The sequence below is a fragment of the Cladophialophora carrionii genome (assembly GCF_000365165.1).
Source record: "Cladophialophora carrionii CBS 160.54 unplaced genomic scaffold supercont1.6, whole genome shotgun sequence".
Lineage (NCBI taxonomy): Eukaryota > Fungi > Ascomycota > Eurotiomycetes > Chaetothyriales > Herpotrichiellaceae > Cladophialophora > Cladophialophora carrionii.
This window is the reverse complement of record NW_008481831.1, coordinates 165,242-189,468: the sequence shown is the minus strand read 5'-3', so window position 1 is coordinate 189,468 and position 24,227 is coordinate 165,242. Positions and strand designations below refer to the sequence as shown.

Genomic DNA, 24,227 nt, shown 5'->3' with positions numbered 1-24,227 from the left:
TGATCCTACAGCATCGCTGGTCCAATGTTCAGCAGCTGGTGGCGCCATCGCCTGAAAGAGACGCTTACATTACAGCGGCGGCTTGGCGGGCACGAATCCCTGTCAAGGAGCCTGACGGGGAATTTAAAGAAGAGCCCGACACCAAAACTCCTTCTTTCCATCTTCTTCTCCTCCTTCAGCGGTCCGTCTGCTTGTGCCTCGGCTTCCGCTGCATCTCGACCATGGCTTACGACAACTGTCGAGACCCTGATTGAGGGATCCTACTACATTCCGCGCACGCAGCAAGCGCATGAGGCGCGATGGAAAGTAAGGGCGCGTAACTCAGCCCGTCTTCGTCCAAAGCTGACCTCGCCGCTCAGAGTCATCGTCTTCCCTTCCACCTGGCCCCGAGAGACGCAAGAGACAGACCGTGGGACAGCGAGCTGTGGCCTGGGTGCGTCACCATGTCTACCCAGGCGTCGCCGGTCTCTCTTTCATTCAATGGCACTATTTCTACTTCGTCGCCTCCACGCTGGTCGCCAGTCTGATCTTCTGGGGCTCATCGACTCCGGCCAAGTCTGTCCCCTATATCGACAGTCTCTTCCTTTGCGTCTCCGCCATGACAGAGGCAGGCTTGAACACGGTCAATCTGTCGGAGCTGAATACCTGGCAGCAGATTCTGCTGTTCCTCCTCATCATCTTTGGGTCTGCCATTTTCGTGTCGTCGTCCATCCTCCATATACGCAAGAGGGCGTTTGAGAGCAAATTCGCGGAGCTTGTCGAGCAACGCCGGAAACGACAGCACAGGCCGCGCACACGTGCCTTCACCTTGTCAAGACGAGACCAGGGCCACTCTAATGGCCGCGAGTCCACCGTCGCCTCTGGAGCGTTGCGTGGGCGCCTGGTGGAGGCGGGTCCAAGATTCCCCGAGCATAAGGATGCCTCCAGCTTATCGGATCGTCCGCAGGATTTGGAGGCGCCCGCAGAGACACAGACTGGGTCGGGACCACCACATGTCACAGGCACGACCACCAATGACTCCCATATGGGCCACATCAGATTTGCCGAGTCAATCCCACCTGTGGAACGCACAGAGTCGCGATCTCGAAGCATGCGTCACAGCCCGAGTTTCTTCGAAGGCCGCGGTGTCGGTGCTCGAGGCTTGGACAACCACCCGCGGAATGCACGACCGGTCGAGATCCACGAGGCGACGCTGGACTGCGCCATCGACGACATTGCAGCGCAACCGGGCCCATGGGTGAAGAAGGTGCACAGCTATATCGACACGGTCGGGGGGTATCTGGGAAGAAACTCCCAATTCCACCATCTCAGCGAAAAAGAGAGGCGGAAACTCGGAGGGATCGAATATGATGCCATCTGCCTTCTGTCATGGCTGGTGCCGGTCTACCTGGCCCTCTTCCAGCTGTTTGGCGCTCTGGGGGTTGGGGCTTGGATAACGGCCAACCGTCCACACATCTCGTCGACGAATGGGTGAGTGATTGTCTCTTTCTCGACGTGGCCATGTTCCCCCTGACTATTAGTATAGGCTGAATCCCTTTTGGACCGGTGCTTTCTTCGCCGTCAGCGCTTTCAACAACAGCGGCATGGCTCTCCTTGATGCCAACGCCGTCGCGCTCAACACGAGCTATTACTGCATGTTGACGCTCAGTCTGCTCATCCTTGCAGGAAATACACTCTTTCCGCCGTTTCTTCGATTGATTCTGTGGAGTTTCAGCAAGGTGATGCCTGAGGATTCTGCTTCGGCGGAATGGCAGAGACGGCGGCGAACCGTTCAATTCTGCCTGGACCATCCTCGAAGGGTCTACACGAACCTTTTCCCCAGCGCAGCCACCTGGTGGCTGGTCGCCAGTGTGGTGGTTCTGAACGCCGTTGATTGGGTTGCGTTTGAACTCCTCAACATTGGAAATGAGGTGGTTGACTCGCTTCCTACAGGGTTCCGGATCGTTGCCGGATTGTTTCAAGCCTTTGCGGTGAGAAGTGGTGGCTTCTACGTCGTATCCATATCAGGGCTGCGGTCCGGGTTGCTCGTTCTGTACGTCCTCATGATGTATTTGAGCGCCTTCCCGGTCACGATGACGATCCGGAACACAAACGTCTATGAAGAACGATCGCTCGGCATCTTCGCAGACGAGCTTCCACTCTATCAGGACAACGAGGGGACAACATCGCAGAAGGACAAGAAGGAAGGACTCTTGACTGGGCTAAGACGCACCCTCACAATGACCCACGGCGGCCACGCGACACAGAACCCAACATGGAACCGTGAGGATTTCATCCGACTACAGCTCCGATCCCAGCTTGGCCACGACTTGTGGTGGATTGCCATCGCAGTCTTCGCCATCACGTCCATCGAGACGGGCCAATTCGAGCGGGATCCTGTCAACTTTGTAAGTACCCTCCATCCTGAAGAAGACCCGTGCCGATCTGGCCCACCGGGGATCCAGCCTGGTACTTTGTGGCGGCTGTGCTTGTCTGCTAACAAGGAAAACAGTCCACGTTCAACATCATCTTCGAAGTCATCAGCGCGTACGGCTGCGTCGGCATCAGTGTTGGAGTGCCCTGGAACAACTACTCCTTCTGTGGAGCCTGGCACCTGACGTCCAAACTTGTGCTTTGCGCGGTCATGCTTCGAGGCAGGCACCGAGGACTGCCCGTCTCGATCGACCGAGCAATTCTTCTTCCGGACGAAAGTCTGGCGTGGGCGGAAGAAGAGGATGCGCACAAGAGAACGACGAGCTTCACCTCCGAGGTTACCATGCGATCGGGAGAGGTACTGCGACCGGCGACGTCGGCAACCGCATCGACAAACGCGGCGCGTCGACCTAGATCTGCGAGCTCGGGTGCCCCGGGGCCGAGCATCCACGTGGACGACCACGCCAGGGGAGCCGAGCACGTCGTTTGACGGATGCAACTACTGTATCAGCACGAAGTGCAGCACTCTCCCGGGTAAGGAGTTTGGGGCCAGCTACTTCTGCGTCTTTCGTATGTCTTGGGTTGGTTCCGGGGGGTTTCCAATAGCGGGTTATATTTTGAGCGTTCGTCTGAAGCGTTCGTGTGGGCTTTCGTCTGAAAGTGTTCGTGTGAGCGTTCTATTAGAGCATTCGGTTCAGTTTCGTTCGCTATACACGGCATTTGCAAGGTACTTGGAGCAAGCGTAGATCTCAGGGCATCACCATTAGCAACGGCGCCCGCGTCAGCGGCAGCGGCAGCATTCGATATGGAAGAACATGTTACAAGGATTCACATCGAGCAAGACCGTAGGCTCAACCATTGCATTCATCCCCGGGACAAAGACAGGACAACGAACTCCCGCCACAATCCCACTGGCCCGTCGGCAATTGAAATCTTCGAGGACGGCGTACGAGACGGGCCCCAGCTCGGCAGATGGTAAATGATCACAATCGCGGAGAGAGACCCGATGTGCGCCGGCAGCCGACCGACCTCTCATAAAGACGTAGATGGGCGGCGTCAGTATCTGACTTGGCGGGGCTGCAATTGACTTTCTTCTTGGTGTGCTGTGCTGTAATTATATCTGTGTCGCGGGCCCGTTGCAGCTGATTGCAAGAAGCGTGAACCACGACGACGACGACGACCACCACCACCACCACCACCACCACCACCATTGTCGTTGTTTCTCAATCTCGACGGCCAGGATACCGTCGGACACTACGGAGAACACGCAGGAGATCTCCCCTCCGACACACCATACCTCTTTTACTCGCCCCTTAGTGACCACCTCATATATACATAATCTTGTATAGCGCGCGCAATCGCGACGATGGCCAAACTGCTCTACCCGACGTCGCTGGCCCTCGACACGGCCGAGCTGGAGGGCTTCTCCGTGTCGCTGCACGCGTACGACGTCAAGCAGCCGATCCCGGAGGAGCTGATCGACGCGGAGATCCTGGTGACGTGGTCCAACACGGCGGGCAACCTGACGGACGCGGCGAGGCGGATGAAGCGGCTGAAATGGATCCAGTCGCTGGCGGCGGGGCCCAACGACGTGCTCAACGCCGGGTTTGATAGCCAGGCCATCGCGGTGACGACGGGCAGCGGGCTGCACGACCACACGGTGGCCGAGCACACGCTGGGCCTGCTCCTGGTGGCGGCGCGCAAGTTCCACGAGATGCGCGACCACCAGCTGAAGACGCCGCCGCAGTGGCCCGCGCACCTGGGCGGCGCCCAGCCGGACCGGCCCAAGGGCAGCTTCACGAGCCTGCGCGGCGCCCACGTCGTCGTCTGGGGGTTCGGCAACATCGCAAAGACCCTGACGCCGTCGCTGCGCCTGCTCGGCGCCACCGTCACGGGCGTGGCGACGCGCCGCGGCGTGCGCGACGGCGTCGAGGTCTACGCCGAGGACGAGCTGCCCCGCCTGCTGCCCACCGCCGACGCCCTCGTCATGATCCTCCCGGGCAGCGAGGCCACCAAGCACGCCCTCAACGCCGAGCGGCTTAAGCTGTTGCCCGCCCACGCCTGGGTCGTCAACGTCGGCCGCGGAACCTCCGTCGACGAGGACGCCCTGTACGATGCCCTGGTCGCTGGCGGCATCGGCGGCGCCGCCCTCGACGTCTTCAAAGTCGAACCTCTCCCCGTCGAGAGTAAATTGTGGAAGGCCCCGAATTGTTTCATCAGTCCCCATGCCGCCGGCGGCAGGCCGCAGGGGAGTGAGAGGTTGATCGCCGAGAATCTGAGGCGCTTTCTGGCCGGGCAGCAGTTGAAGAATGTGATTTGACGAGGAAGATGTCGAGAATAGACTGGAGGGCGTCGAGACGGGGGCAGACATAGGGAAGAAGAGAAGAGAATAGACTTGAGGTTCCTCCTTTCTGCTCCGTCGTCAACCTTGCCTACAGGATCCCTAGATAGGAAGCAGGCAAGCTTTGTATGAACGCGCGTGGCCAGAAGGAGGACATTCTTTCTTAGATTGGCAGCACCATGGGGCACATGGCTGTCATCCATTCCATGCCGTCTACCTAAAGTATGTACATACTGTAGGAGGCAGCCGCGTCTCTGCTATCCACGATGGATTCATAGAGCCATACCCAATCTCTGTGCACCTACACTGCCCTTTAACTTCAACGCGTCGCTACAACATGCCGTAGACCGTCCAGAGATGAGATGTATTAGACTTCTGAGCAGACGCTGTTGGCAATGTCCAGCCCTCAAACAGCCCTGTTCTTTGTGCGTATGTACCTACCTAGGCATGTATAGGGAGTAGTTGAGGACAAACTAACTGCCACCTGTTTGTCGCGGCCTTGCATGTCTTCCGTTTATAACCACCGGTTGGCTGCCTGGATTGCATATCGCCCCGTTTCTTCCAGAGTCTATACAACGCGGCGGGATCTCTTGTTTGCGTGCTGTCAACAGCTTTGTCGCACAGCAAACATGTCTTCTGCACAGCAATATATATCGGAGATCCCGCACCGCCTCTCGAATTAACATCTGTCCAAAATCCGTGGCAAAGACCGGTATCGATACAAAGTGATCCCGCAGAATCGCGCCGCTGACATCGACCACAGCATCGTCCCTCAACACAAACATCTGGCCCCGTCAGATTCATCCCAGTTCTCCACAATGCTCACTGTCCTGGGCGTCCCCATCCGGGCCGCAAATGCCACCACAATCGACCAGCCAACGCCAACAGACCTGGAACTCCTCATTGCGCTCAGCAACACAGTGATCTGGCTTTTGATGGGTCTGCTCCTGTACATCCAGATCCTGGACAATCGCCGTGTCGAAGCCCGCCTGGTCCAACAACTCGAGATGGAAAGACGCACCTTTGCCGAGCTGAACCGCGAACGGAGGGAGCTGATGCAGTCGTGGAAGCAGCGTCTGGAGCGGATCGCCGAGGAGGACGAGCCGATGGAGCAGCAGGACGGCTTTGACTTTGTGCCGGAGCAGACGACCATCCAGGGAGCTGGATTGCATGTCGAGGATGATCTTCTGAAGGCCATGGAGGATGAGTTGACGGAACCGCGGGAGGAAGAAGATGAGATTGGCAGCGAGGATGACGATGACGATGACGATAGGGACGACCTCGAAATGGTGCGCATGCCGGCGAGACAATAGCCTGATGGTGAGCGTGAGGTGGCGGCGGCGCATGGTTGATGACTGCCGATCATGATGGCACCGTTAATGCTCCCATGAGATGCAAGCTGGCTCGCTGGATACCATCGCTTTGCAGGAGCTCGATAGAAGCAACCTCTCGTAACCTTGCACTTGACCTGTGTTGGCTGGAATGGTATCACGAAGGAGTGATTTCGTCCCCCTCTTGAGCTCCTTTGGGGTTATATGCTGGATGCGAATAGCCTGTTAGGGAGCGGACCTCAGACTGAAGATTGAAGACTCCTCTGCCGTTTAAGCAGTAAATCAACCCGCTTCACCGGAACCACCACCCTCCACCTTTCGCTTCCTTCCCCTCCAGCTTCTTCGCGTCGTCCATCTCTTTCTTCTTCCTTTCGGCCTCGATCCGCTCCTTCTCCTCCTGCCGTCTCGTCAACTCAATCACCTCCCTCCTCCTTTCCTCCACCTTCACCAGTGCCTCCTCCTTCTGCCTCCGCCGGGCAAGGATCCCCTGGAACCATTCCTCTCTCGCGGCATCCTCCTCGGCCTTCGTGGCATACTGAATCATACAGCTGTTCATGGCCAGATGCTGGTCCTTACAATGCCACGCCACGGAAATGGTGCGACCGCGCGCGCAGTCGGCAAAGTCTTTGATGACATCGGCACATCGCCGGCGGGCGCGTTCGTGGTACAGTCTGCGGACTTCCTGTTCTTGGGCGGGAGAGAGAGGGAGCGGGTTGCGGAGGTTGTTTTGACGGGTTGCCGGAGGCTGTGATGAGGTCGGGGGCTGGACGTCGGCGACGACTGAGGGAGCCATCTCCATGGCTATTGGTAACACCTTATTCGAGATACGAGTCTTCACAAGCGAGTGTAACGCGTTATTTATCCATGGCGACAAAGACTCATAGTCGAGGAGCTGTTGGATTGTCGAAGTGGTGAGCTCGAACTGAGGTGAAGGTGAAGGTCGAGTAGCAGAAGAAGTGGAGAACCTCGTCCTCGTCCTCGTCATCTGCAAAGAGCCTCGAAATTATTCTCCATGTCCGTTCGATTTTGTTTACACCCACTTCCAAAAAAACATCACCATCTTCACCTTCACACTTTCGACTGCTCCGCGGATTCTGATTTTCCTCCCTTCCCACACTCTCGAAATGTCCTCCCTCCGCAACGCCGTCTCGCGGCGGCCGCACAAGGAGCGCGACCAGCCCGCTGCCCGCCAGAAATGGGGCATCCTGGAAAAACACAAGGACTACTCGCTCCGCGCGCAGGACTATAACCTCAAAAAGAAGAAACTCGCGCAACTGTCGCAAAAGGCGCGGGAGAGAAACCCCGACGAATTCGCGTTCGGTATGATCAGGGACGGGCATGCCGGGCTGGGGAAGCATAAATCCAAGCACGGCGACGAAGACGCCAAGGGAATCGTGCCTGGCAGGCCACTCAGTCACGATGCGGTGAAGCTGCTCAAGACGCAGGACGCGGGGTATCTGAGGACCGTGGCGGCCAAGGGGCGGAGAGAGATTGAGAGGTTACAAGAGGAGGTCGGCATGGATGCTGTCTCTCTGGGAAAGGGACGGCTGGGGAAGAAGACATTGTTCGAGGACGAGGAGACCAAGGGAGCACCCAGAGGGCTCAAGCGCGGGTTGGATGGCCAAGTAAAGCAGGATTCACGCGTCGGTGACGAGCAAAGTCCGCATGTCGAGGAATCCGAGTTCGCTACATCGGTCGATGACCAAGCGCCGAAACCAAAGTCTAAGAAAGCGCTGCAAGCAGAGAAAGACGCCCTTACTCGCCTGAAGGCCGAGCGAAAGAGGAGGAAGCGTCTACAAGAGATGCGGGTGGCGAAACTTGAGGCTTTGAAGAAGAGACAGCGGGAAATCCTCGTGGCGGCGGCTCAGTTGGAACTACAGCGCGCAAAGATGGCGAGGACGGTAGGCGGTGTCAACAAGGATGGAGTTAGGTTCAAGATCAGGGAGAGGAAGAAATGATGCCAGCATGATGATGATCCACGGACCCGACCGAAACACGAGTGATGAGTGATGCATCTGATTGCGACATACACAAGGATATCTATGCGCTGTTCTTTCGTAGACCAGGGAGGTCAAACCGCCAGTCTGTAACCGGCAATGCATAAGAACTCCAGACTGAGTCTCAAACACCAGCGGCCACGGCGGCGGTTTGGACATTGGTGAAGTCTGCTTCTCTACCCAACAACCACGCCATACCCTCGACCTGCTCTTTGCGGAATTTCTCGCTTCCCTTGAGGAACGGGAAGAAACCCCAATGGAGATGGGGTAAACCGGGATAAACGTACAGTTTGGTTTTGACACCATATTCCTCCCGCAAGACACGTTCATAAATGAGGGCTTCGTCTCTCAGCGGGTCCATACCATCAACCTGGAACAACGCTGGAGGAAGATCCTTGTGGCCCTTGGGATGGTTGAACGCAGCATACCACACCCCGTCGTCCTCGTCGGGCTGGTATGCTCGCATGAACATGTCAATTGCGGCAACGGGGAGGACTGGAGCGTTCCTGTTCTGTTCATATGACAAGGCGTATTGCTGGTACTTGGCCGGTACTTTCTTCTCCGGCAGCACGGCTGGGATGGCGAGGTATTGTCCCGTCAGCGGCGGTGACAGCTTCTCATCTCGAGCCACGTGGGCCAGGACGGCGGTGATATTTCCACCGGCTGAAGTGCCCCCAATGACGAATCCCTTGGACGGGTCAGCACCCCAGGACTTTGCGTTCGCTGCCGCCCATTTCAGACAGTCCCACGCATCCTTCGGAGCGAAGGGGAATTTAAAATCTGGTGCCAGTCGGTACGAAGCGGAGATGCAGACGGCGCCAAAGGCCTGGACAAAGTTACGGCACGTCTGCTCCTCGCCCTCGGGTGCTCCGATGCAGAACCCGCCGCCATGGTAAAGCACAATCAAGGGGCTACCGCTGCTGGGTGGGTTTGTCGGTTGATAGAGCTTCGCGCGGAGCTTGGTGCCATCCTGAGTGGGGTATTGCAGTTCGCTCTGCTTGACTCCCGGTGGCGGTTGGCCGAGAGCCTTCATGGCATCTTCGTTGCGCTTGTCCACCATGGCCTTGAAGTCAGTGAGATCCGAGTAATCCGGTGGCGGCAAGTTGGCCTTTTCGAGGAACTGGACCGTTGTCAGCGACAGACACGACCACCCGCGACCCTGATGGACTCACAGCCTGAAACTCAGGGTCGATCTGCCCGAGAGCGAGGATGGATTCCTTGTCTGTGTACGACATGATGGTAGTAAGGTCCCCTGCTATGATGATGCCGTCTGGGGCTCAAGGAGATCCTGGCACGAGTCAGCTGGAGCGCAGAGTCTGCAATGTCTTCTTATAAGTCTTGAAGATTGTCCTGCACAGAAGGCCTGATGACAAGGTTCTCATTGATCCAACAAATACCAAAGATGCAATGGACCGACGTGTGCTATTCTTCAGTGTTCCGTGGTACACCTTGCATGGTGGAGCTGGGCTCGACCTCAAGATGACCTCGGCATTTGCTGTGTTCCCTTATTTGATTTCACACCACGTTGAAGCCATCTGACTCGATAGTCGACAGTCTCCATTGTTCGAGGCCGCACAATGCGGGGTGTACTGGGTTCAACACTGCCGGTCGGGTATAAGAGTCATGCCGCGTGTGTGTGGAAACAGTGAAGGCCCTCGGCACAGGGAGGAGCTTGTCTGGCCGCGGCCAGCCACGAGCCGCCGTATACCAAGCCGTACCCTTCGTGGTGAATGAAGAGAAGTGACTCCATGCCCACCCAAAGAGTGATATGCGTCTCGAATGAAGCCAGCTCTATACACACGACTGCAGGTGTAATGATCCAAGTCGTCATCAACGAGGGCGACGTCCGTAGCTGACAGGAGTCTCCTGATTGGATCGAGCATACGGAGCACTCAGCGTAGACATTATATCCGAAGCCGGACGGAGTAGCTTGCTGGACTCTGCTGGATACGAAGTACAAGCTTCCGACCCTCGTACCCGAGCCCCTGGCTTCTCATTCAGGCACGATGAAACAATGTCGCGACCATGCTCGAATTCACGTGGGATGATCCAAAGGCCAGCAGCTGCTGCGGCACGAATCGAGCACCCAGGTATATTTGCTTTTGCCAGCTCGCCCATCGATAGCTCCAAACAGAGGCACTGTAGTATGATGTCTCTGCCTGCATCCAGAGGGCGGGACCGACAGCACGGAGGCGTTGGCCCCGAGTCCCTGACAGTCGTTGCATCGCGACAAGCCACCAGATTTCTAGCCGCGAGCCACTAGCCCCAAGGCGGCAAAGCCGCCTCCAACAGCCACTCTCGGGGAAGAAAACTGTGATAGCCCGGCTGGAGGGGCCTCCCAGTCCACTGGGCGCCAACTGCATTGCTGCCGGAGCCATCTGGGCCAGAAATGGCAGAGTGCGTGGTTTGGGAGCACCGTTGGGACCGTTTTGGTAAGACTGGCGTGATTCCGCGACACGGTCATGGCGGCGCCATCCCGCGGCAACGGGTGAGGGATGCTCTTAGGGCGTTCGATGGTCTTCCAGTTGTTCGAGCAGTGGGCTTGCGGGCAAGGGAACCAGGGGGCATCCGGAGAAGAGTGGGAGCAGGAATCCCAGCAACGCTGTTGCCAATCACCAGGGGCAGGGATGAGGAAGCGATGGGGGTGAGGGAATGCATGAGACAGAAGGAGCCTCCTACGACGATCACGGAGACGTAGCACCTCGTACATAGACGTTGAGGTGATAGAGAAGCACCACCGGCACACAGCTGTGACTGCACACCACGCCCACGCCTGTTACTCCAGACAGACAGACACACAGACAGGTTTAGTTTCGATCTGGCCTGCGTCGCTCTCTCGCACTTGCACCTGCATCTGTGCCCAGTACAGTATCGCCGGCACCCGCATCGCACGTCGCCGCTCCACAACTCGAACGGTTTGCGTTTGGCGGGCTTTTGTGCTGCGAAAGCTTTTTTGCCCGGCCTCGTCTCGATCGCATCAATTCACCTCTCTTCCACCCCCCAGCATTAGCGGTACACAAGAGGACACCACTTGACTGTCTGTGTCTCTCACGGTTGCTCGTACTGTTGATTTGAGATTCCGCCTGCCGCTCCTGGTGCTTCCTCGACCCTCGTTCGCTCATTTCGCGCCTATCCCTTGCTCACATGCCAGCGATTGGCTCTCTTTGCACGACGACGACCAACCACAACACCGCATTGCTATATCCTCGACTGATTGAGAGATCGTCGAGCCAACAATAGCAGCAACCATCTCTGGGCCGCGAGCCTCGTACCATCACGCCTCCATCGCTCCCTTTGTCGCCGTCCTATCGGTCTCGTCAGGCCGTCTGTGTCGTGCAACTCGGACGAGGAGACTGTCAAACGTGGTTTCGCTTTGTGGTATGCTCGATTGTCCTGTTTTGCCTCCTTGCTTGCCGCCTGCCCCGGTACTGACCCCTCTGTCTCAGACATCCCTCGTTATACGCCAACTTGCGCTGGTTCGCCTTCTGCTACGACAGCCCCTCCGGCTGGACTCACGGTCCCTACTCGAACTTCTCCACGCGTCTCCCCAGAATTTCTGTGCCGGGCTCTCGTCCTGGCAGTCTTGTCGTCGCTGGTGTCGCGCCATCAACACTCGACGGCGCGCTAATCACTGTCCCCCAGCGATACATGCCGTAACCCATCCTCTCGCCCCTTCCGCGCATCAACTTCACCCCAGGCGCGACGAAGTGGTCCAGCGATCATGTTGGCATCGCCGCCAACAATGAACGGCGACCATGGACCCATCTTGGACAAGGACAACATTATAAATGTAAGAGATGGAGAATCACTATATCAGATATGCATCAAACTGCGCCGGCGCTTGTCTGGCGTCCCTGGCTTCCGCCCCTACCTCGACGAGATGGAAGAGCGCGAGGCGGACGGGTTGACGGATCCCGTCTCCTCCCTGTGGCAATGCTTCCGGAGTGGACTGCCATTGCTTACGATCTATAATGCGTCTGACCCGGAAGAAGGCGAGCTTGTGGTTGGCACGAGTCGCCCAGATAGGGTGGGGAAGGAAGCTGCCTTCCTCTTCATCAAGTCTTGCATGCAGAAGATGAACATCCCGGCAGCGGACACCTTCACAGTCACCGACTTATACAGCGATAACACCACTGGGTTTGTCAAAGTAACGAAGCTTGTCAATCGCGTGCTGGATATGCTGCGACTGAGTGGCAAGTTACATCCTTCCACGGATAGCGAAGACTCCCGGGATGGGATTGACGCTGCCTCGAATGCTCCGGAACAAGCGCCAAAGTCGATGACTCGCAGACAGTATATCTTGAGGGAACTCGTTGAGACTGAAAGGCAATATGTCCATCACCTGCAGAATTTGCAGGCCTTGAAGAAGGAATTGGAGGAAGTCGGCGCGCTGACGGGCGATGCCATTCACAATATTTTTCTGAACCTGAATAACCTGCTGGATTTTGCGCAACGATTTTTGATCCGTATTGAACAACAGAATGAGATACCCGAGGACCAGCAAAACTGGGGGCAACTGTTTGTCCACTACAAAGACCCGTTCAGGCAATATGAGCCATTCATCGCCAACCAGAGGAGATGTGAAGCCGCTTGCCAGCAGGAATGGGACAAGATGGTGGCTCATGCCCGATCGACACTTACGCAGCAAATGCTCGCCAACCCAACCATTCTGAACGGATTTCTGCTCAAACCATTTCAACGGTTGACGAAGTATCCGTTGTTGCTGAAGGTTAGTCTATCGCGATGGCCCGTATGAGTTGTAATTGACTTGCCTAGGATCTTCTCAATCAAACGGAAGACGAACAACTAAAGTCCGACTTGACAAACGCCATCGCAATTATTCAAGACGTGCTGATGCAGGCCGATGCTTCTATCGACAAAGAGACCAGGGACGACGCTCTCCAAGATTTGCAAGAGCGGATCGACGATTGGAAACAACTACAAATATCTTCGTTCGGGGAATTGCTTCTGCTTGGAACATTCAATGTGATGAAGGACAGCGGGCTGCGGTCGGAGGAGAAGGAATATCACATCTACCTTTTCAGCCGCATCCTGATCATGTGCAAGGATGTCAATGCCAACAAGCCCAAGAACCGACTGGCGAACAGCAAGCCCTCGCTCAGTCTTCGCGGCAAGCCCAAGATGAACTTAAAGGGCCGAATCTACTTCACCAACGTCACCTCGGTCACGCCGCAGACGAGTCCCGGCAATTATTCTTTGCAGATATCGTGGAAAGGTGAGCCTGCGGTGGAAACATTTATCATCAAATTCAAAAACGACGACACCCTGCAAAAATGGCACAACATGATCGAGACCCAGCGTTCGTCCTGCATGCTGGAGGCCAAGTCGAGGGGCATATCCGAGACGCATCTTCTGTCATTACAGGGAGCCAACCTCGAGAACCCGTATCTTGGTCAAGAAGACGATGACGACTACAGCAGACTCTCTGGAACTACCTATGGCGGCACAGACGTCAACGGCCATTCCGAATTTAGCATGAGCAGAAATGCATCAAGCACGAGTCTGCGGTCACGTTCCGCGACCAACGGCAGCGGTGGTAGCGGTCCTCACATGTCGTCCGGGCGCATGCGGGTTCCGACCGCCGAGATGGGCGGCCTTTCGCTCAATACCAGAGGTCTGCCGCTGACGTCTCCGCAAGATTATCCCGCCGGCTCGTATTTCTCTCCTATTGATCGGGACACCCCGCCAGGATCCTCGATGTCAGCCCGGTCAAGTTCACAGTCCGCGTTTGCAGGCTACCAGCGTGGCACCACTCCTGTTGGTGGAAGCATGTATGCTCCCGAGTCCCACCGGAACACGGCGCCTGCCATGGCTCGAAATCCGAACGGGCAATCCAATGGGAATCCGTACTTGGCCAATGGTCGAAGTCGAGGACCGTCGTCCGGTCCTGGTATGCAGGCGCCGCGCATGCGATCGGCAAGCAGTCCCGATGTGCATCCTATGATTCAACAGAGCCGTAAATACACATCATCTGAAAACGTACCAAATGTGCCCCCGATCCCGGCGCACATGGCAAAGCAGATGGTGCCTCCCAGCAGGAGTCAAAGCAACTCGCCGAACAATGGCCCCCCGTCGCGCGGCGGGACTCCCCATCAGCAGTACGGATTACCCCAGGCGGTGCGTCCCGGCATGCCAAGTCATGGATATAGCTATGATCAGCCGTACGGCCCTGATGCCAGACGGCCCGGACACGCACCCTCTCTATCACAGAGCAGAGCATTCTCACCTCCAGTCTCGTCACCATCGAGTGACGGAGACTCGTATATCCCAAGTCAGCTCAAAGCGAAGGTCTGTTTCGATGAGAACTACGTCTCGATGATAATAGCCAGCAACATCCAGTTCCGCTCCTTGGCCGACCGTATCGACGCCAAGTTGGCACGGTTCACCAACCATTCTATCGCCTCTGGCTCAGTTCGGTTGCGATATCGGGACGAAGACGGCGACTTCATCCTGATCGATAGTGACGAGGCAGTACATGAAGCGCTGCTGGATTGGCGCGAAACACATGCTGCGAACTCGTCAAATCCACAAAACGCCGAACTGTTGCTCTTTGCCCACGCGGCTGTCAGCGACGGTGTTGGAAATGGTTGAAAAAGAACCGTAGAGCACTGGGATAGGCACAGTGTACGGTTACAAATATCAGCAAGCTATTTCTCTGCAAGTTCAAATATGTCGAAAGCTGGCTCACCGGAGCCGAAGCAACGAAGTCGAGCCGAGCCGAGTCGCGCCGTGTGCTATATCGGCACTCATACGTTCCGCAGGGGACATAGGCATGCACGGCCAGCTCCGTATATCCTCATCAGGAGGCAAGACTACATTTGAGACGAGCTACGATGTGATGGGTTACGATGTTGGATATGGCTGAGAGGTAAAGAGCTGCGGAGAGCGTCGGAAAGACATGGACGCTACAGTAGCAGAGAGTCTGCAACACGTGCACGATTCAAGAGAAGGCACTCACGAGGACAGGGGCCAGAGGGCAGAGAGGATCTCCCACATATCTGTTAGATGGATATTTTGATCAGAAATTGGCCACATATTAGCAACATCCCTGTTGTTGCGACGGAATATAAATATGTAAGCTCAGAGCTGCGAGGGCGTTTGTTTAGCCTCCTTGTCAAACTTACTGGCTATGTCTGCCGGTGGGAGCGTTTATCTGCTCGGCCACACGACCTTGACCTGAATTTGATAATTCGTTACCCCGTGGAGGCGGTGGCGTACATCCAGCCCACCGACGGGATTCCCGCCAAACGGCAATGAGACTAGTTCGATTTTGGTCCTCCTCGCTGTCTATCGAACGACCAAGCGGAAGCCGTTCGTCAGGCCTGAAAGTATGTACTAGCTGAGGCGAAGCGATGGGCAGTGGCAGGAGGATTGTTGCGAATAGGCATCCCGGTGAAGGAGGGAGATCGTATTAGAGGCGACAGGGAGCATCTGAATCAAGGTCACGTGCGAGGCTTCAGGTTCATTTACTTCTGGTCACGTGATATATGCAAAGTACCCCGCCTGACCTGCCTTTCTAGTTTCGCCGCCTGCTAGCCACTTATTTCCTTTCTCTTCATCTGCTTAAATCCTTCATGTATACAGAACATAGCTATGGTATTCAATGTCTGGTCCCACCCTCTTCGGCCGGAATATCCCCTCTACAGGGATCTTTGCTGGCAGCAATGACCGGACGGCGCGACTCCCTTGGAAACAACTAGCTGCCAGCTCGATATTTCCGACAAGATTGAGGTCATTCCGTTTTCAAAATTCTATGGACTTGTTCGTGGGCATCATTTCCAGTCCGCTTCTAGTTGGCCGTTCCGCCATCCTCTACTACTGATATGGTCGATGTCTGCGAAGTCTGCATCATCGCTGGCCATTTCATTAAGGTTTGGAAGACCGTACTCGTGACACACTGTGACAGCATTTCCTTCGATGATCCCACACCATATACTCCCTGCAGTGTCAATCACAATTTATTGCCACGCAGCCTTCCGTTGACAGAACCAACTATCTTCTAATCCGATGAATTTAAGACTATCTTACCAAGGACCGCCAACATCGAATTCACCAACCTGATGTCCTGCCGCCCCAAGATCTCCTTGCTTTTCAGCTGTAGGATGCCTTGTCCATGACTCCCGTCTGCGAGTTTGCACAGATTACTATGGCAATGAAAGAGTGCCCAGTATAGCAGAAAGGCGGAACATGATCGAGGCGGCGTATATGTGACTGCCACGCTACGCAGAAGTCGAATTTGGACCGAGCGACCGTCATGCACATGACAAGCGCCACGTTCCGCCAAAAAGCATATAGAGAAGTGTGTCTCTTTTCAAGCGTTCAAGGACTGCGGGAGACGCTTGAGAATGCTGCTCGGTCCTGTCAGTCTGTACAGAGTCGTCTTCCATCACATGAGCTGTATACAAGTGTCAGGGAGAACGGCAAGTAGGCTTGAGAGTTAGCTCCGGGAACAACACGGCGGCCAAGCAACGGGGCGTCTTCTTAAGGCATCTCACAACCGCTCTCGCCGGTACTCCTTGATATGAGCTCAAGACACCTCCTGCAATCAGTAGCGAGACCATCGAAAGAACGAGATGCAGACTCTCGACCAGATGGGCAATTGACCACAAATCGAGACCGGGCCCCCTTCCACGTGGGACTACGCGAATGTTGCCTACCGAGGCTGGGGGATCTGGACTCATGGCTATCTACACAGTACAAGATGGTCGAGCCACTACTCCGTACAGAAAGTGCCAGTGCAAACAACTCCCTTTCTCGCCCGATCCCCGGTAAGGGCAAATAAGTGAGAAAGATAAGCTGCGTGGCTGGGCGATAAAACCACCAAGACCGCCTGGACCTTGCCGGTTGCAGTATCAAAGCCCGGGCTTGGCACAACTGGTGGACACCCTAAAATGTAACTGCATTGACGATCAGTACCGCTCACTGGCTTTACCAGTGTTGCTCTCTTTCCACGGTACACGTCTCTCGATCGGTTGTCAGACTAGATAGGCTACCGTGTTTCACAGTACCGGATAACAGCATGGCAGGCACGTGGTGTTCTCCTTCCAGAATACCGAAAAGAGGTGGAGATAGCCTTGGGAGCGCCTAACCAACCCTGTTTATCTCATTTCCTGTCAAGTTGCCGTGGTCTGGGGACTAGAATCCGGAGGGTGAACATCCCGGTCAATCGTGGAGATGCCCGCAACTACCACTGCTTGGGGTTATACGATCTGTTCGGCAGTCGATATGGACGACTTACCATCTTGGCTCTTATCTCTGCTCGGATATAAGTACCACCAGGAGCCCGTCTGGGAACTCATTCCCATGGGCACATACATCTCGGCGGCAATATGGACCACGAAAAAGATAGCAAGCAGAACCGCGATGGAGAGCCGGTCATCGTCTCGGAAGAGCCATTGGAAGAAGGCGAGGTGTATGGGAGACGGCTTTCCGCGACTGAATGGGCCAAGTATCGTCAGACGAAGCGAGGTCTCACGCCTCGGTGAGTGTGTCTGCAGAAGTGTTCTGATGGTGTCAGGGCCGGTCAATGCCTCTGCCTTTACCGCCACAAGTGTACAGTGCTGATTGTACAATAGCCACGTTCAGTTGATGGCCATCGGTGGTAGCATCGGAACGGCCCTTTTCGTGGGCATCGGTGGCAGTCTCAAGAATGCCGGGCCACTCTCGCTGCTTCTGGGCTACCTATTCTGGGGGCTCCTCTTTATATGGCCATCCTACCTGTTGGTGGCAGAGATGCTCGCTTGGCTGCCCGTACGAGGCACCATTTTCGAGCTATGTGGCCGATATGTCGATCCTGCTTTGGGATTCGCCATGGGCTGGACCTACTTCTTTGCTGGGGCGATGCTTGTCTGCACCGAGTACTCCTCTGTCGCCACGGTCATGACCTATTGGAACACCAGCGTGAATGCGGCTGTTTGGGTTACAATGGCTCTGGTGGTCTGCGTCTTCTTTAATCTTGTGGCTGTGAGGTAAGTCTACTGTGCAGATCGTGCAAACTTCCTCACGTTCTAATCATGGCAATGCAGATGGTACGGGGAGTCCGAATTCATCATGGCATCGACCAAGATCCTCCTTATTATCGGGCTGATACTCCTCACATTCATCACCATGGTTGGCGGGAATCCAAAACACGATGCATATGGCTTCCGATACTGGAAACACGGAATGGCCATGCACCCATTTTACACCACCGGCGCGACCGGACGCTTTCTCGGCTTCTTCAGCGTTGTCCGATATGCCGCGTTCACAATCTCCGGACCAGACTTGATCTCCCTCGCAGCAGGCGAGATCCAGAATCCGCGACGAACAATCCCCCGTGTCGCTCGCCTCGTGTTCTACCGGCTTGTCGGTTTCTATGTTCTGGGCGTGTTATGTGTCGGGATCATTTGCTCGTCTCGCGATGCTCGCCTCATCAGTGCCATCAACGACGGGAAGGCCGGTGCAGCCGCTTCGCCCTGGGTCGTCGGGATCCAGAATCTGGGCATTACCGGTCTCCCCAGCTTCATCAACGCGCTCATTCTTCTGTCTGGCCTCTCCTGCGGCAACGCCTATCTTTACTCCACCAGTCGAACCCTCTACTCGCTTGCTCGAGACGGCCAGGCGCCCAAGTTCTTGATGAAGTGCACCAAATCGGGCATCCCGACCTATTGTGTCCTAGTGGTCACCGTCATCTCTCTGATCACATACCTCGTTGCCTCCAACTCCGCGGTGACGGTCTTCTTCTGGTTCATCTCGATTTGTACCATCACCTTTATCCTTACGTACGTGGGCATGCTATGGACCTACATTGGCTGGTACCGCGCTTTGAAGGCTCAAGGGATCGACCGCAACAGTCTCCCCTACAAGGCGCCCTTTGCACCTTATACCGCATGGCTAGCCATCGGCATCGGCTGCGTGGTCATGCTGTTCATCGGATTCGACTGCTTCGTGCCCTGGAGCACGCAGGGCTTTGTGACCAGCTACTTTGGGCTCGCGTATGGAGTCTCCATGTTCGTGTTCTGGAAGGTCGTGAAACGTACGAAGTGGGTGGATCCCAAGACCTGCGACATCTGGAGCGGCAAGGCCGAGATTGACGAGGAGTGTAAAGAATGGGAAGATGGTGGATTCGAGGAGGTGGAGAAGGCGAGATTGGCGCAGATGAACATAGTCAGGAGGACTTGGGAGAGGTTGTGGTAGAGGGTGTATCGCAGCACTCTCTACCTGGCATTCATGAGAGACTAAGACGAGAAATGTCCGTCTGCTGTTCGCAGCGCCAAAGGTTCTCATATCAGGCTATATTCTGCGCGAGCGCTCGACAATCGTATTGCAGGACCACTCCATCCCAATAATTGCATACCGTGTTGTGTTAAGCATTCGCCCTAGACTTGCTCACGAGTGTGCTGGCGGGGTCGAGGCGAGGCACGCAGCAGCTGAGCGACCTGCGCAAAGACGCTTGGGAACGAGTTAGAAGAGAAGTCCGGTCTTTCGGAGTATCTACTGAACTGCATTCCTGTAAGAGATACAGTACCTAGGAACCCCGGACTATCGGTCGATTCACAGGGCGGCACCATGAGTGCCAAAAAAGGAACAAAAGCGGCGTCATTCTCGTCTAGAATAGGACTAGTCCTAGTGGCGTATCTTGGCATTTCATCCCGGTGTCGGTGTCGCTGTTGCTATCGCAATGCTTCGCATTTTGGAGCCACTACACAGTACATCAGGCTGATTACGGGTTGCACTCTCTGTCGACGGGGAAGAAGAACGAATTCGTAGAGGACTGAGGCATTGCTGTCCTGATACTGACACTATCACGATAGTGTCATGACAGCGGTCCGACATCGACATCGACATCGGAGAGTGCTTCACGCTCAAAAAAACCATCTCCGGCACCTCTTCTGCCCATAGCTCTTCTTTAAGTACAAGAGCTCGGAATGGCGACATCTCACGTACCGCCGTCTACGCCGGCGCCGGCAGCACGTGGCCCTCCAGACGCGGCAGCTATGAAGAACCGCATCCTCACGCACATGAATGCCGATCATCAACTCTCACTACGCCTCTACCTGCAACATTACTCTCACGTCCCTTCCTCGGGCACCAGCTCGGCCAAGATGCTCGACATCTCCACCGAACACATGCTCGTGGAATCTAGCTACGGGCGCCACGTGATCCCCTTCGAGCCGCCCATGAAGTCTCTTATGGAAGCTCGCGAACGACTGGTCAACATGCACGTCTTGTGCCTGGAGAAACTGGACGTATCCGACGTGGTGGTCAAGAACTATGTCCCGCCTGACCGTGTGTGGCAGTGGATGCTCAGCGGCTTGTGCTTGCTGATCCTCTCGACCTTTCCTTTCCGCAGCTCGTTGCGACCAGAGTCAGGATCCGTCATTGCAAAGATTTGGAGTCTCGGCGGTGCGGCCCCCTGGCTGGCTCGGTTGAGTCATACACTCTCGCCCCTGGTTTTGACGACCGTCATCGTGCTACATGCCGGCGAGGCGGTATGGTTCATCAACCGGCGCTTAAATCGGCATTGGGTCGAGACGGGCACGGCTGTGTGGTGGTGCTGGGTCCTGGATTGTCTGTTGGAAGGTGGTGGGTGTTTGACCCGTTTCGATCGAGTGGTCAAGAGGATGGAAGCGGAGAAGAAGGGAGGCGGGAAGCACTGATCGAGATAACTGGGTGTTGGATCTCACCAGCCACAGTGACAACCAGTTGCTCAATGCGCCATCATTTCGCTTAGCTGTTCTGGATGCCCTGAGACGGATGTCCTGACGGCGCATGAAATGGCCGTAGGCGCAGGCAACGGTCCATGGCGGAGAGCAACACAGTTCTATATGTACACCATGCACAATATTTGTGCAATTAGCAGCTGTCGAGGTCGAGGACACAAGGAAGCAGTGGCTGTGGTTGCTACGGTGGTGACGATGGCTGGAGGCGACCTCGTAATCATCATGACAAGGCTGCGCAAGGCTGCGTTTAGAATCCCATTCGGCCCGGCGATTGTCTTGGCAGAAGCAACTGCGGCTTGTCCTTTTCATCACTCCATCACCGTCACCTTCAACCTTTCACTTCGCGCCAGTTTGGCTATCCTCAGGTCATCACATTGCAATCCGTGTCAACCTTGCTCCACCTCCCACCCACCCTGCTGCTCAAGGCTCCCTTACTCTTCGACAGATCTTACGCGCAACCACTCTCCCCATTCATTCCCCTGTTCCAGCTCACCAGCCTTTCCCTTCGACCTCTCATTACAGCATGACCAAGAAGAAGCGTCATCATCCCGACGTCGAAGAAGTCCTCGCGCGACCGTGGTGCTACTACTGCGAGCGCGATTTCGACGACCTGAAGATACTCATCAATCACCAAAAGGCAAAACACTTCAAATGTGAAAGATGCGGCCGACGCCTGAATACCGCAGGAGGGTTGAGTGTTCACATGAGTCAGGTCCACAAGGAGAACCTCACTGCCGTCGACAATGCTCTTCCCAACCGCGTGGGTCTCGATATAGAGATTTTTGGCATGGAGGGAATTCCTGAAGATATTGTTCAACAACACAACCAACGCGTCTTGACTAACTTCCACCAAGCCCAAGCTGAAAGACAGGCAGCGACCGGCAACAATGCGCAGAGTGGTCAGCTACCAAGCGCTCCCAAGAAACCCAAGGTTGAGCAGATTTCCGACATCAAGGCACGGTTGGCCGCGCATAAAGCTGCAAAGCTGGCGGCTGAGAATGGCGAGGGAGGATCTAGTGGTGGCAACACCCCAAAGACTCCTGCCGCTGCTCAACTTGCTCAACCGCAAGCGAATCCGGTAAGTCGTCTGAAGTCACTGTTGAATCACACAGACTCATCCAACCTGCAGGCCGCACCTCCCACCTATCCCGCATATCAACAGTCGTACGCCGTGCCACCCACCAACGGTTCGTACAGTCAACCCCCATCTTTCCCGCAGCCACCTGCTCCTGCTTCTACTCCCTATCAGCCACCGCCTGTCTATCCTACCATAGCTTCGCCGCCTGCAGTTGGAGCCTATGGTCAAACGCCGACACCACAACCTGGACAGCCGGGGTACACCCAGCCGTATGGCCAACAGCCATATGCACCACCACCAACAGCGCCTTTCCACCAACAATCGCCGCCGGTCGGGTATCCCCCACAACCAAGCTTTTCACCGCCTCAGTATCAACCACAGTATCCAGGTCAGTCGTTCCCGGGGCAGCCGACTGCGCTCGCTCGTCCACCTTATGCTGGCTCTCCAGCTCCCGGGTTTCCACAACCACATCCGCCTCTCGTACAGCCCTCGCTTTCTCCTGCTACAAACGGTAATTTTCCTGCACCAGTACGTACTGGCAGTGTAAGTCTACCTTCTGCTCCAGGACTGCCACAGAGACCAGCGTTTGGTGCTCCACCAGTCAATGCTTTTCAATTCCAGCAAATGCATCAAGGTCAGCTCCCTGCTTCGCAATCACATAACGTTGTGCCGCAGTACGCGCCAGGCCAAGCTGCATCAAGTACAGCTGCAGCACCACCTCCACAGCTCCCCACCGCCGCCACCGAAGCCGCTTCTTCTCTCGACGACCTGATTGCGAGTGCCTCGAAGCAAGCAGACGCTGACGCTGCGGCTGCGGCTGCCTCCGCCAAGACTGCTACGCCACCAGCCACGGCTCCTACTGCGACGGAGCCCGTGGAAGATAAAGCAGGACTCAAGAAAGAGAAGGAGAAGGAGAAACCAAAATCAACCAGGTTGGTCTATTCCGATAACGAGACAAGTCCTGAAGAGAGGATGGCCAAGTTGGCCAAGTACGCATTTACTCCTGCACAGAAGACAATTGTTGTGTAGGAACAAGTGCACGAGTCCTGCTCCCTTCGACCAGCATCTCCGCCATCGATCTCGGCACAAGTCGTCTCTGAAAGAGACTGCGGATGGAACCATCTTCAGTTGAGTCACGCGACTGTCGATTGGCTGACATTATTCTTCACCGTCGTTTCTGTCGCTCTACTGGGCTCGAACCATGGCGTGTGCGTGAGTATCGCCTTTGGTGAGTGAATGGCGTGTTCGGGCATTCTGGGTGAGTGGAGCACGCTCAAGGCAGGTTCAATCATCTTTGGGAGGAGGACAACTGACACAGGAGGACGTCCGTCTTCGCTTTTTTCTTTTTGACATATTGTATTTCGAGGTCCCCGGGTCGAATCTACTTTGACTCTCTCAATCAAGTCCGAATGGAGTCTAGCAGGGGGCGGGATTTCAGGTTCTGTGGGTGCGAGAAGGCAGCATTTAGCATTCATCCGGATACCAAGGCTGCTTGCTTGTAAGTGCAAGACGGTTGGTGTCTCCCTACATTAGTCTTCTTCTCAATGCTATCCTGCTGCCCAACCAATGTTCAACATCAACGCACCCCGTGAGGCTGCGGTCGCCGTCGCGTTCCGTAGTCGTTGACCATTGGGTGACACATGCAGCGCTAGACACTACAGTAAATGGCCATGTTACTTAGTATCACCTTTGCGCTACGGGAGTAGAGCGCCTATCTACTGTAATCTATTCTACGCCACGCTAATCTAGCTATCTACATACATACCTAGCTAGGGAAACCAGAATCGCCAGGCACGGGTAACCCTACTCGCACGTCAAAGCTGGATTCATTTACTCAAGTCAGGTCAAATCAGCTCAGCTCAGCTCGGCTCAGTTCAGTTTCATTGGGGGAGGGTCAACGCGTGTGTCTCGCTCGGGCATGGGCAGCAGCTGGGCTCCTTTTTTTGGTCTCTCTTCTTGACTCTCTTGCCTCTCTTGCCTCTCTTGCAGACCAGGCCAGGCCCGGTGTGTACTGTACCAGGTAGCCTGCGTGTTTGAGACCCCCTCCTCGCAATCTTCGCCTCGGTGGCTCAGTGGCTCGTCCGGCCGTTTTTGAGTCTATTCAGCTTCCCGCTTCCGCTTCCGCCTCCGCTTCGTCTGCGTCTGCGTCTGCGTCGAGAGGCACAATCGGTGGTTTGCTCTTTCATGCCTGTCCATTCATGCCTGCCCATTCATTCATTCAATTCATTCACTCACTCACTCATACCCCCGTTCGTTCGTGGTCCATTTTTTTCGTGGCCGGTTGTACGGAGTACGGGAGTATGGGTATGGGTATGTGTATGTGTATGCCCAATGCTCGTTCACATA

General features: G+C 55.6%; 10 protein-coding genes across 10 annotated transcripts; 8 read left to right on the top strand and 2 right to left on the bottom strand.

Annotated features, from left to right (window-relative positions):
• Nucleotides 1-299: 299 nt before the first annotated feature.
• Nucleotides 300-2,902, top strand: G647_07027 (uncharacterized protein; the record flags this gene model as incomplete). Its single annotated transcript, XM_008731344.1, has 4 exons — nucleotides 300-306; nucleotides 360-1,470; nucleotides 1,526-2,387; nucleotides 2,492-2,902. The coding sequence occupies 4 exons, from the start codon at nucleotides 300-302 to the stop codon at nucleotides 2,900-2,902; spliced, it is 2,391 nt and encodes a 796-aa protein (XP_008729566.1).
• An 876-nt stretch (nucleotides 2,903-3,778) lies between these two features.
• G647_07026 (uncharacterized protein) lies at nucleotides 3,779-4,732 on the top strand (the record flags this gene model as incomplete). Its single annotated transcript, XM_008731343.1, has 1 exon — nucleotides 3,779-4,732. One exon carries the CDS (start codon nucleotides 3,779-3,781, stop codon nucleotides 4,730-4,732), a length of 954 nt encoding a protein of 317 aa, XP_008729565.1.
• An 839-nt stretch (nucleotides 4,733-5,571) lies between these two features.
• G647_07025 (uncharacterized protein) lies at nucleotides 5,572-6,066 on the top strand (the record flags this gene model as incomplete). The annotated part of the gene is made up of 1 exon (XM_008731342.1): nucleotides 5,572-6,066. One exon carries the CDS (start codon nucleotides 5,572-5,574, stop codon nucleotides 6,064-6,066), a length of 495 nt encoding a protein of 164 aa, XP_008729564.1.
• Nucleotides 6,067-6,376: 310 nt separating this feature from the next.
• Nucleotides 6,377-6,883, bottom strand: G647_07024 (uncharacterized protein; the record flags this gene model as incomplete). The annotated part of the gene is made up of 1 exon (XM_008731341.1): nucleotides 6,377-6,883. One exon carries the CDS (start codon nucleotides 6,881-6,883, stop codon nucleotides 6,377-6,379), a length of 507 nt encoding a protein of 168 aa, XP_008729563.1.
• A 325-nt stretch (nucleotides 6,884-7,208) lies between these two features.
• On the top strand, nucleotides 7,209-8,042 carry G647_07023 (uncharacterized protein; the record flags this gene model as incomplete). Its single annotated transcript, XM_008731340.1, has 1 exon — nucleotides 7,209-8,042. One exon carries the CDS (start codon nucleotides 7,209-7,211, stop codon nucleotides 8,040-8,042), a length of 834 nt encoding a protein of 277 aa, XP_008729562.1.
• A 163-nt stretch (nucleotides 8,043-8,205) lies between these two features.
• G647_07022 (uncharacterized protein) lies at nucleotides 8,206-9,316 on the bottom strand (the record flags this gene model as incomplete). Its single annotated transcript, XM_008731339.1, has 2 exons — nucleotides 8,206-9,201; nucleotides 9,254-9,316. The coding sequence occupies 2 exons, from the start codon at nucleotides 9,314-9,316 to the stop codon at nucleotides 8,206-8,208; spliced, it is 1,059 nt and encodes a 352-aa protein (XP_008729561.1).
• Nucleotides 9,317-11,823: 2,507 nt separating this feature from the next.
• G647_07021 (uncharacterized protein) lies at nucleotides 11,824-14,693 on the top strand (the record flags this gene model as incomplete). Its single annotated transcript, XM_008731338.1, has 2 exons — nucleotides 11,824-12,810; nucleotides 12,858-14,693. The coding sequence occupies 2 exons, from the start codon at nucleotides 11,824-11,826 to the stop codon at nucleotides 14,691-14,693; spliced, it is 2,823 nt and encodes a 940-aa protein (XP_008729560.1).
• A 2,738-nt stretch (nucleotides 14,694-17,431) lies between these two features.
• Nucleotides 17,432-19,277, top strand: G647_07020 (uncharacterized protein; the record flags this gene model as incomplete). The annotated part of the gene is made up of 3 exons (XM_008731337.1): nucleotides 17,432-17,583; nucleotides 17,678-18,070; nucleotides 18,128-19,277. The coding sequence occupies 3 exons, from the start codon at nucleotides 17,432-17,434 to the stop codon at nucleotides 19,275-19,277; spliced, it is 1,695 nt and encodes a 564-aa protein (XP_008729559.1).
• A 731-nt stretch (nucleotides 19,278-20,008) lies between these two features.
• G647_07019 (uncharacterized protein) lies at nucleotides 20,009-20,740 on the top strand (the record flags this gene model as incomplete). Its single annotated transcript, XM_008731336.1, has 1 exon — nucleotides 20,009-20,740. One exon carries the CDS (start codon nucleotides 20,009-20,011, stop codon nucleotides 20,738-20,740), a length of 732 nt encoding a protein of 243 aa, XP_008729558.1.
• A 586-nt stretch (nucleotides 20,741-21,326) lies between these two features.
• Nucleotides 21,327-22,910, top strand: G647_07018 (uncharacterized protein; the record flags this gene model as incomplete). Its single annotated transcript, XM_008731335.1, has 2 exons — nucleotides 21,327-21,881; nucleotides 21,933-22,910. The coding sequence occupies 2 exons, from the start codon at nucleotides 21,327-21,329 to the stop codon at nucleotides 22,908-22,910; spliced, it is 1,533 nt and encodes a 510-aa protein (XP_008729557.1).
• Nucleotides 22,911-24,227: the final 1,317 nt, after the last annotated feature.